The sequence below is a fragment of the Thunnus albacares genome, chromosome 4, assembly GCF_914725855.1.
Source record: "Thunnus albacares chromosome 4, fThuAlb1.1, whole genome shotgun sequence".
Classification (NCBI taxonomy): Eukaryota; Metazoa; Chordata; class Actinopteri; order Scombriformes; family Scombridae; genus Thunnus; species Thunnus albacares.
This window is the reverse complement of record NC_058109.1, coordinates 6,280,850-6,293,201: the sequence shown is the minus strand read 5'-3', so window position 1 is coordinate 6,293,201 and position 12,352 is coordinate 6,280,850. Positions and strand designations below refer to the sequence as shown.

Below are 12,352 nucleotides of genomic sequence, written 5' to 3'. Positions count from 1 at the left end.
ATGCTTTCAAGCACTGTTGCAAAGGAAGATCATGTATTAGGTGGAATAACAGTCGAGTAGCACTTCACTTCGGCTGCACATTGGCTGTGTTTTTACATATAATTAAATTACTTTTGTGGTGAATTGAGTGTGAAAATGCAATTTAAATAGATCTTGATGTGATTTGCTTAAATTTGAGTTTTCAGAGGACAAACGATGTGCACAAATTAGAGATGTATTGGTAAAAAAAAAAAAAAAAAACAGAACAAAAAGAAAGGACATTTATCTAATATGTGAAATCTAAAGGTCTGCAAAGCACAAGCTGACACTAATGGCCACATAATGGACATACAGTTTATACTGACACTGATAATTAGCATGTAAGTCATTATGATACTTGTATTTGAAATTGTGATTTATATATATATCAAAGTCGCAGTCCTTGTTCCCTTTAGAGCACGGTCACTCACACAGGCTGCTGTCTGTGGTTAACAGAGGTCAGGTCGACAGGTTTTTGAAGGTTGCGGGTTTGAACTGCTGTGTTCAGTGAAAAGGCCTTCAGAGCGGCCTGAGGCTGCTCTGCTGCTGCTGCTGTCACTGCGTAATTGGTCACTAAACGCCTCCTTTCTAATTATCGGCTGTCCATTGTTCTCCTCCTCTCCTCCGCTCTGCACCCTCTGCTCCCATGCTCTGATCGTCTCATTTTCTCTCTTATCTCTAGCTCTCTGTCGATTTGCATGTAATCTTTTATATTGTCTTGAGCAATTGGTTTTCTGTATACTATTCCATATGAAGTTAGTGCGAGATAAATGTCGGCTTATTCTGATTTCTGTGCTCATCTCTGAATGTGTACGAATACTTAAAGATCTCTATCAGGTTGTTTTTGCTTTGTTGACAACAAGAAAAATATAGAAAATCACCATCCTTATCCTTTAACATCATGTCGAATAGCTTCGGAACCCCCTCCCCCCTACACCTTTCTGACATCCAGCACTGTAACTTTCCGAAACCACCGATCCGACATTCACAACCTCTTTACGCTGTGATTGGCCAGCTGTGAAGAGGGGAGAAAGAAAGCAAGGTTTGAACTTCTCTCTCTGGCACTCTTTCTCTCTTTATTTCATTCTTTACACAACTATTTCTGTCACTTCTCATGTGAAGTGCAGCACTATGAAAGCCTGCCAGGAGAGAGAGAGAAAATATGCGTCACACGATATTTCCTCTCCTCCGTCTCTCTACGACGGCCGACTTTTCACTCCACCTTTGAGTGTAGCTGATTTCTACCGTACGCTCTCCTTCAATTCAAGTTCATCCATCCATTGTGCACTTATCCTCACCATGCAACACGCTGTTTGTTCTTTTAATTAAATCCCTTTCCCCCTATTCATTAGCACTCCATCATGGGTGTTTACGTGTGCTCCACTTCGTAGAGAGCTGAGCAGCAGAGGACACTGCAGCTTCCACACTCAACACTCGGCCAGTTTGTTTTTTGCTCTACCATTCTTTTCTCCCTTTCTCGATGTCTCTCTCTACTAAGTTGTGGTAGTGGTTGAGGTCAAGACCATGCTTGAAGAACTGATCGCAGGCAGACAGAAAGAGAGATAGATTCCCCTTCTTTAAAGATGGAGGGAATAGATTGAAGCAGATTTGGCCTCTGAGTCTCTGTGGAAATCACTCGCGGACCCGCACAGACACACTCACCCACATGAAACAAATTGGTATGCTGGCATGCACCGACACACAAGACCACCGCACGAGTGGACACACGCGCAGACGGATATTGATTATTTTGTCCGCCGCTTGACAAGATGTGGGGCGGTCTGAGATGAGACCTGATGTTATCAGGATGTCAGGAGACAGAGGACACCGAACGTACAAACACACACACAGGTTTACAAAGCACATACCGTTATCATCTCACTCCCTCACATGCGCACACAATCCCTCTTCATTTGCTTTAATTGACACATCAGCCTGCTCTACGCTGCTGTAACAGAGAAAGAAACTGTCAAGATCTGCTTCAGAACCGATTTCCAAACTATCTTGACTAATGCTAATTAACCCTGCTCTCTTAACCTTATCACTTTGTCAATTAATCTGACTGTTCCTCCGTTACCCCCAGAATGCTTTATGTGCAGGATTAAAGATCCTCCGAAGCCACATTTAGGCACTAACTACCTTGAAATAAGACTATGCTGATCAATACCTTCTATTCAAGACTATGTGATATTTGTGACAATATAGTCTGAATATTAGATTGAAAATGGACTGTGAAGTACATATTTTTCATCTCTCTTCTGTTACTATGTTTAAAATATATTTATGGGACTTGTTAATTAGTGATCATGAACTCTGATCTCCATTGTCAACGTCCTGTGCTTCGTACGCCTGAGTATCCTCCCTGACCTCCTCCCTATGACTTCTATGCCATACAGGAATGTCACACTTCCAGGCAGCAATTGTGTTTCCTCCTGTATTTGGCAAAGGAAATTCCCTTTAGTATTTTGGGGGAATTTAATAAGCCTTTATTACAGACAGTAGAGAGAGGTGACAGGAAGCTATAGAGGAAGAGATGCAACAAAGGTTCCCAGCTAGACTTAAAACGGGGATGTCATGGTTCACGCTCCATGTCTCAACCTCCAAGCTCCCAGGGCACCCCTGGCAAAGGAAATTCTTAGTGTATAAATGTATGTAGAGGACAGGGGTTGTTTTGTGGATTTCAGCTTTCATAGGACAGACCAGCTTCTGGATTTAAGTTTTCATGTGCACTAATGCTTCGGTATCCTGGGTGTACAGTAATACTGTTATATTCCAGGTATCATGTTGGGGTTTCTTTAACTTTGTGTAAAAGTTGTGAATTCTGACATATATGTTGCACTTATAATACTTAGTAATATATCAATGCATACTTTTTCTCCTAATTTTTATCTTATTTCCTCCATAGGTGATCGTTTGGGGCAACTATGGACGGATGGACCGCAAATGCTTCATGGGCGTAGCTCGAATCCTCTTGGAGGAGCTGGACCTCAGCACGATGGTGATTGGCTGGTACAAGCTCTTCCCTACCTCCTCCATGGTGGACCCAACGATGGCGCCACTCATCCGCCACTCCTCCCAGATGTCCCTGGAGAGCACTCTTGGGCCCTGCTGTGAGCGACCCTAAGACTCAAACAAAAATGTTACGTTTTGTTTTTGCGGCTGAGACCTGCTTAGACTTTCAGAATTCTTTTACCGTCTCAACCGAGTCATAAGACACATTTTTATATACCTGCCCCTGGAGCAGGTAGGTGTTAAGTATTTTACTCGAGGGCACTTCAACAGGTCCAACCACACTTGGGACTGAACCACTCATCTGATTGGGAAATGACATAACATTCGGGCACTCATTGGAAATGTACTATAATTCTTTTGATACTGTATCAGATCGTTTTCCCAAGACTCATGGGAAGCACATTTCTTTTGTTGTTGCAACCGACCGCCTCTCAGATTCGCAGGAAAATTTTGCTCTCTTCAGATCTCTTTGATGAATAAACAAAACCCTACTTAATGAGGATACTTCAAAGGAGGGCTCGGTTGCCGACATTGATCACATCCTATTGGGACCGCAATACACTGCGGGCTCAGCTTTGCTTCAGCTACGCGCCTTCTCCACAGCCTACATTCGATTGTCATTCCCAGGACTGCTTGTTGTCTTTCTATGTCCTCATTAAGGGGCTGGACAGCCTCTAAGCGTTATCTGTCTATCCATGAGTCCGGAGAGAAAGTGAGACTGCCCTCAGATTGTTTGAGACACCAGCCTTCCATTTTGCAGGAGCATTGGGACAGTAGGTTATGGGTGAATGGTGAATCTGTACGCAGCAGAAGACTTTCAACTTATATAAGACATATTGGTTTTGAACACTTGACTTGAGCTGTTTTTGTTTTTTGTGTCACACATTTGGCCCTTCAATGTTCAAATCATTGGGTACTAAGTGTATTGTATGTATGTGTAGAAAGCCCCTTTCATCCTCTGGAAGGATCCAGATCTCTACCTGTTCTTGGAGATCCAGAGTACTGCTGGGTTGCTATCCTACCAGTTAGTGAGGACTGCAGGTGCCAGGTATAAATCAGTTCCTGGGTGGATTTATATGACTTAAAAGAATAACTAGCAGGTTCTGAGTTCCCAAAGATCATGTGCCATCATGACCCTTAGAGCCTGTAGATTTTTATTACTATCAATCACTACATTAGCCGATTTTACAGATTATTTTGTGCAAGGCACTTATCAGTCAAATCAGCTACAGTTGTGTTTGGTAGGAATGAAAACATGCAGCCTTGTGTTTTTTTCTTAGAAAAAAAGACCAATGACCCCATTTTAGCTGGTTGTTTCTTGAATCCGTAGCAAATTAATTTACATCCAAATAGAAATTTCCAGCCTATGCGAGCTGGTGTAAATGTACCCAAGACACATCAAGAAAAATATTGAAATCTGATTGACTGACCTACTTCAGGAAGCAATTCTGTTTTAGCCAAATGAGTGTAAAAGCATTTCACTCTCCAAATAATGTGTGTGAATGAGAACCATGCATAATATTCTGCTATGTAGTCATCAAAGATATATCCGAGAGTGGAAACATGGCGGATACAGATATTTTGTTTTGCAGACAAACTAAATTGGATTTTATGCATGCAACTTACTGTATTGATAAGAATTCAAAGTGGCTAACGATAGACGCATCTGGCATGTCCAAATGCAATGTGGTTAAACCTTATCGGGGTGCAATCTAGACACAAGTGGTATGAAACAGCCAGGTGTAAATGGGGTCTGAAATGTTGAGGGTGTTCTGTCTTCATTTAGTTCAGTTCTGTTATGTGTTCTCAATATTCACATTCCACCTGGTAGTACAGGTCACATCGAGTGCAGGGTGAGTGCAGGGTATTGTACCTGTGCTGTAGCACTGACACATGACAAGCTGATAAAATAGACAAATGTTTCCAAAAGCAAAGTGTTGAGGTTAATAGCCTGGTTCAGAGTGTGGGGCTGAAAACCGACCGAGTATCCCAGTTTAATTGTAGTTCGGATTGCTCTTTAGCTAGTACTCTAGAAGTAGATTTGTACGATTCCTCCTCTCTTTTTTAAAGCTTTGGCTAACAGTTGTCTAATAACAGTTTCTACTGTGCCAATTTTTACCAGCAAGTGTCTTCTCCTTCCTCTTCTTCAATTACCTTGCGGCATGTGCCATTGTGAGGGAGGAACAGAAGCAACCACTCACAACATCTGACAGCAGTATTCAGGCTGTGCAGAGGAGCGTCCCTTTTATTCTAAATTACAGCTCTAATCCACAAACCGCCAAGGCACCTGGTGATTAGCCATGCTACGACTCAGTATGGAGGGAGGAAGAGAGGGACGAAAAGGAAAGAGAGGAAGGAAGCATGAAATGTACTTTGCATCATCCAAACAAAGGATCTGTCTGGACTGATGTCAGGTCTTACAGATTTTAAAAAAAGGAAACAAAAATAGGATGAATTTAAAGGGAACACAATGTGTACACTGTAGAGAAATTTATAGTTTATTAAAGAACAAAGGTATATGTATTTCATTTGGGCACTTTATGATTCTTAATGTCTTTTTTATGTGTAAATATTATGGTTGTTAGTGTCTCTTGGAGTGAGCCAAAGTTCATCTATAATGACTTAGTTGATTAATGTTAAAACTCTGAGGAAGGGAAGGGATATCCTTGGTAGTTACCGTAAGATTGTAGCATTAGCTGGTAGCATCCGCATGACTGATTAAAACTTCTAATTAATTAGCAGAAAACTTGATAAGACTAAGCATGAGCTATAAGCTACACAGAAAGAGGAGAAACGAAATAGTGTATGTTCAATTGAGGAATACACGCTTATGTAGCAGTTTAATTCAGATTTTTACAAATGTGACTGAATTTGGGGCTTTTCTCCTTCACAGACAAGACTGAGATCTGTCATAAGAATAAGAATAAAATTAAAAAAAACAAACCAACAAAAAACCCCACATTTTCAGCCATTTAAGTTTTTTTTTTTACTTCGATACAAGATCTCAGAACAAAATTCAATTTATCTTACACTAATCAACTAATATTTTAATTAAACCACACAATTTAGAGTAATTGTACTCTAAAAAAAACTTTGCAAAAGTGGGCTCTGTTTTGCCAGTAGCAGTGTTGCAGGGATATTATCTTTTTTCCAAACAAATTAGCCACATTCTGTAAAGCAATAACCAGAAACATCTTGGCATGGCATATTTTCAGTTTCTCAACACACACTGTGGAAAATGACAAGTTTAGTCAGTGATTCATCTTGTGGTGTATATTTTGTATATATCAGGATGAAGGTGGCAGTATTATTATGAATTAAAATACATATAATAGCTTGAAGAATCTGATGACAGAACCTGATGATCACTTGATAAAAATCTGTCATCTTTCCACAATACATTCATGTGTCTCCATTATCATTATAACAACCTCTGGCCATAGCTTTTTCCAGGGAGAGCATCATGTAGTCTCTGAGGAATCTCTGTAAAAAAAAATACCCAGTAACATCCTATGTAACATGAAAATCTCCAATTTGAAAAATGCAGGATAATTTTTTCTCAACCTAAAACGATATTGAGTAGCATGGATTTTAATCTCATGATAACGATGACTACCTGGTAGTTAGAACAAAAGGTCTATTTTTAAAAAATGGAAAGAAATAAAAGAAGTGATATTAGAACACTTGTACAAATCAAATATATAACTCTTCTTACTGTGACCCAAGGAATGTGTTTTTGTCAGTGTTCTTTTGTGCCAAAATTTAAACATTTTTGAGGGCTGATTTCCCAATCGAGGACCAATGAAAGAGAAAAGTTTACACACTTGGCATTAAATAGCTTCATTCTTCAGCCACACATAAGCAGAGTACATTCTGGCTTTGCAGCAACTCTGTGGCTGAAACAAAAGTAGCATTGCATGATAATGATCTAGATTTAGCGCAGATAAATCACAATGAGAGTCGGCTTGGTAACCATCCTAGAACTTTCCCATCTATCTACATCTAACCTGCAGTAGCCGCCTGTGCAACACAAGTGAACAGACATTTTACAAAGCATTGATTGTGGTTAACAAAGAGCTGATTGTTCATTTAACCATTTACCAGCTTAAATACTTTCCGAACAGTTTCTTTTAGGGGTGGAGCAGCATGGCGGCAGCAGTGTGGCACGCATGCAGGAAATGATGGGTTTTCCACGATGGCTACAGGTGCAGACTCTGGTTAAAGTGTTAATTTGGTGTACACATGTATGACCCTTGCTAGAAATTGTCATCTCTAATTGTTTGAAAGAGAGACAAAGTATTTGCCAACAGATTAAGAGTAATTAATGTTTGTTTATTGACGTCGATTGTGTAATTTCATTTATCAAAAGCTTCTTGTTCACTGTCTGAATTTGATTGTGACATTTTGTAACTCTAAAGGCAAGCAGATGAGCTAATGAACTATGTATTGTTATAGTTGACATACTCAGCATTAGAAATGTACTTTTTTTTTTTTGCATTTACCCCATATTTTGATTGAGTCCGCCACACAGAAGTTAATTATGTACTACTATCAATTGTAATGTAAGTAGAGGCCTTAAACACACCGATATACATTTTGTCAGGGCTAAGGACTAAGAATTGTCACATAAAGTAATCAAAACGACGCAAAAAAAAAAAAAACGTTTTACAGTGTCACCATTTCAGCCCATTACTTAAAGTAATTTAAGTGTCATCTATGAATAGGATTATCTTTGCATATGTTCTTAATGAATTTCTGATATGCTGATATTTGAACTATTTGTGTATCCTCCCCACTTCTTGGCGTGGGCTTAATTGAACAAACTGAGCAAAAAAAAACAAAAAAAAAAAAAACATTTTTGCAGCGTAGATATTCAAACAGTCTGACCTGTTTCTTAACAAGACTTATTTTCTAAACTTAGAAAAATAACGCTATTGTTTGTTTATTGATGTTTGAATGGACATAATGGTACCTTGTGGTTTCAACTGAGTAGATTAAAATGAAAAAAAAAACAACAAAAGAACATTCGCAATCTACTGTAGCCATCTGTCAGAATTGTACTGGAGTTCTGTTGGGGTCCTTTTCCACCCTAACTACCTTTCAGGTTGTCATTCTGCAAAACTAGACATTTTCCCTTACTCGTTAGTACTGCTCACTTCTATGAGACCATATTGCCCAAGATACAGAAAGAAAAATCTAGGGACGGTCGTATTACATAATACATTAAGCAGCATTTGTGTTAAGCTAATAACTTTTAGATGCAAAACAAAGGTAACAGGACTGTCCCTAAAATTTTCATCTTTTTCTTGATCTTGAGAATATCTACAACCATGAGTGATGTTAGCACGTCAGTCTTCTTGGTTGACGCTGGCTACATTTACATGCGCACATTAATGTAATTATTGCCAGTTCTCAATTACACGATTCCATGCAGCAGGTGGAACTATGGATTCCTGAATGATTTACACTGTAAATTCACCTTTGAATATTAACTAATTTAACTTATATTAATCAAATCGAAACTAATCAAAAGCAGATATGTTCAGGCAATCAAAAACACAGCTGTAACATACAAACAAATCTAAAACAGACGTCAGTGTAAGCGCCCCACTCTTTTCCTTTCAAGCAACAACAATTGGTAGCCTGCATGGATGTATTAAGACAGTTGGACACCATGTTTAAAGATGGATGGCGTCCCGATTATACCAATCAGAGTTTCTCTACGCCTAAAAAGTCTTTCAGGCTTCCTTGGGCTTCCATATTTTTGGGCCCATTTTAGCCTGAGCTTTAGAAACCTTCCTCTTTGCTCCCTGCACACATGATAAGTATGAAAATAATTTCCTGGTGCAACTCTTTGGGAGTTTTAACATTTTATTGCACCTAAAGGCCCAAATTCTCATAATACAAAAAGCTTGCAGACAGGGTTGAATTTACATACTTAGCTATGATTGGGGAGTTGTTTTCTCCTGTTGCTACTAAACCATTTCCCCAGATGTTACCATGCATCGCTTTTCTTATTCAAACCCTGGTAGCTTATTAAAGTTATTATTCAATGAGCTACCGGGCACAAAAGGTGATTATCACTTTTTTCCTCCATGTTGTTTGAAGATATTTGATGTAATTGGGTTTGAGTATAAAACAACTATGCTTCTGTTTCCTAAGGGAATCAAAACAAGCAGAATTGGTTGGCTGGTTGTCTGGGCAACTTTTGAGTCTTGGGTCGCAGTAGATGGCACCAGAATGTTACTTTCAGATTCATTTCTCAATGGAAGGCCTCCAGTGTTTGAATACGTATGTGTAAAAAGGGATTAATATGTTTACATGGCTCCTACAGTATATCATTCACATTAGTTTCCTGCAATATAACCACATTTTTGTGCACATGTGTGGTCACTGGCACACTCTAAGCCCAACTCTAAGCTAACCTGGATGCAAAATGGAAGAAAAGTTTACCTTTTTGATTTTTTTGAGTGAAGCCATGAAGTCTCTGGCTGTTTTTGCAGATGATCAACCTAAAAGTGAATCTGAGTAGAATTCCCTTCTTCAAAAACCCTTGTTATCTGAGCTTAAATCGTCCATATCGTTTTCCTCTTAAGTACATGGGTTTACTTACAAGAAAGAAAGAGAGCACTGTTTGTGTTTTCTCTTAGAGTGACAGTGTGTATGTTTCTAGACACATATCATATCATGTTCTCTCCGGGGGAAGAGGTGTAGGAGTGGGAGGATGAAAGGGTAGATGCAGCTCCTCTGCGACTGTTACGAAACGGCGGCTGGCGGATCCCAAAAGCAACACATCTCTTCCAGTCTGCTGTGCTGCAGAGGCAGAGGTTCTCACACTTTTTTTTTTTTTTTTTTTACCACCCTTTGAGGCCCTCCCCAACCCAACCCCCTCACAGAAGTTTCCCCACATGCCATCTGGTAGATCCTCTCATCCAAAGCATCCCACATTACCCCGACTGATTACATTTTTAGGTTGGGTGGCCCCAGTGAGAATCAAAGTGCCATGATGTTTCACAACTTTTCTTTTTCAACTGTTTCTGGTAAAATTACCTTTTCATCTTTCTCTATGAGTTCATATTTATTTTAAAACCCTCCAACCCAAATCCTCTGAACAAATCCTCTTTTTATTCCTGCAGTTCTGGTTGATGATACAAAGCCATTATATCTACAGCATTCACAGCCTTAAATGATCATCTCTAAACCATCATTGGAGACCTTCTGAGGACATTTGAGCCAATTTCCAAACATGACATTTCCTTAAGGCCCCCAAATATTGTATGAAGGTGATGTTTTGGTTTTTGGATATTGGATGACACACTTTCACAGGCCTTCTCATGCTGTCAGGAGCATGTGATATGGGCAACTTTTGGAATCAATGCTGATGGAAAATTCCCTCAGTGATAAGTATTTATCCAGGGAAGATTTGCCAAGCATAGTGTATATTCTTTTTCTAAGTTTCACATCCATTTGGTTGAACACATTCGATGTAAGTTGTTCCAGCCGCTGAGTAGTGTCATTGGAGCGACTGACTTAGTTGCATTTTTTTCTCAGTGGCACCTCAGCAGTAGCAAAAAGAAGGGAGAGTATCTCACTTCTATTCCTTCAACTCCACATTCAAAGAATCACAGAGTCGTTTAACTATTTCAAACTAGCATTAACGTTCAAATGGTAATTTTTAATGTTTTTAACACTTTTCATCCCATTTGTAGATTAGCATAAACTAATGTTAGCAAAGCACGACGCAGCAAAAGCCCATCTCCATTGCTTTCCATTTGTTGCTCATGTATTGCTACCTAGAGGGCCTGAATGTTATCAGAAGAGTAACAAAATGGTGCAACTTTAGTTTTATTCACCGCACTGTCATTTAAAACACAAGTATATTTGCAGATTCTTTGTCAAACTGTTATATTGTTGAGTAAATGCACAATTTGGTGTATTGTTATTCTATTCCAGCTGTCAATAAAATAGTTTAACTCCATCATGAGATGTTTTAACGTTTGTTTGTATTTATTTAAGTGTGGTAATGTCATGCTTGGTTCAAAGGCTGAAGTGCAAATGTGCCTGTTATCAGTTTGAGATTTGTTCAGGGACGCTGTTATACAGGAGTCACTCTGATGACTATAGATCCCGTGTGGATTTGACAGCAACAAGATTCATTGGAAATGACCTTGAGTAATGACAAAATTACATTATAAATGTGATTATATCTTGGAGTAAAACTTTACTACAAGTACAGTAAAAATATACTAATTTATCTTAGAATATTCACAAAAAACCTTGGGAAAATTCCAGCTTTTAAGAAAGACTGATAAAAGAAATGGGAAAACCCCTCAAGTTATGCAAGCCAGTGGAACAGAAACTAGCTGGGAACGGTAGCAGTATTTTGGTTTTACTATAACCACATAACAAGTTCATAATATGCTTTGGGCTATAGACAATTCATAAACTTTCTAGATCAAGTGGACAATGTTATTGCTCCCGACAGAAGTTCCTTGTACAGCAGATGCTGTTCATATCACACACTCTTGACTTTGTACTGAAGTGTAGCAAAAAGTCAAGACTTTGTAATATATAGCACAACAAGCTAGCAAAGCTCTGTAAATAGAACCACATGCCCACACATGCTCAGTGGCGTCTGCCTTACATAGAACTACTCACTGGAGACTGAAAATGTAATCGCTGTTATTGGTCTTTGGAGCCGTTTCTAAACTAACCATAGTCTTTAGGACGAAGGAACATGTCACCCAGGGCAACAGTGTGGCTCAATGATGTGTTTTTAATTGTTTTTGAACAACAACTGAGGTTTACAGCACAGAAAAATAAGATCTTTCAGGTTTCGGATACACACACAAAACTTGTAAGTAGATAAATTCATTGTTGGTTTGGTTTTGCACATGAGATTTGTTAACAATAAGAAAAATAGAGAAAATCACCAGCCTTGAACATCATGGCAGAAGAAGCAGCAGACTCTGATGCTGACCTCACTGCACATCCTGATATACTGCCCCCACTGTATTAACTGTAGCATTCAATTATGAGGACATGCTCAGAGGAAATGCAAGGTATGAGGGGGTAGCCACCATGTGCACGTATGTAGTTAAAATGTAATAATGTATATTAGGGCTCTAGTAGAATTCATCGCTGAAGAGGTAAACCAGTGACTTCATGTCCTAAAAACTTTCCTGAACTTCAATAACCTGCAAACCTCTTACGGGAAGAGATGAGAGGGGAGGGAAGAGAGGAGAAGGGAGAAAAAAATGACACAGGGGAGGAGAAGGAAAAACAAAATAATAAGAAAGATGAGAATGAGATTGGGAGCTGA

At 39.1% G+C, this 12,352-nt stretch overlaps 1 protein-coding gene across 1 annotated transcript in view; it reads left to right on the top strand.

The window, feature by feature from the left end:
• The window catches only part of rims4 (regulating synaptic membrane exocytosis 4), a 56,562-nt gene extending 45,575 nt beyond the window's left edge, over positions 1–10,987 (top strand). The window contains exon 6 of the mRNA XM_044349626.1: positions 2,924–10,987. Within this exon, the coding sequence (XP_044205561.1) occupies positions 2,924–3,142 (219 nt within the window). The 3' untranslated portion in view covers positions 3,143–10,987. The remainder of the gene's footprint in view (positions 1–2,923) is intronic.
• The last annotated feature ends 1,365 nt before the right edge of the window (positions 10,988–12,352 follow it).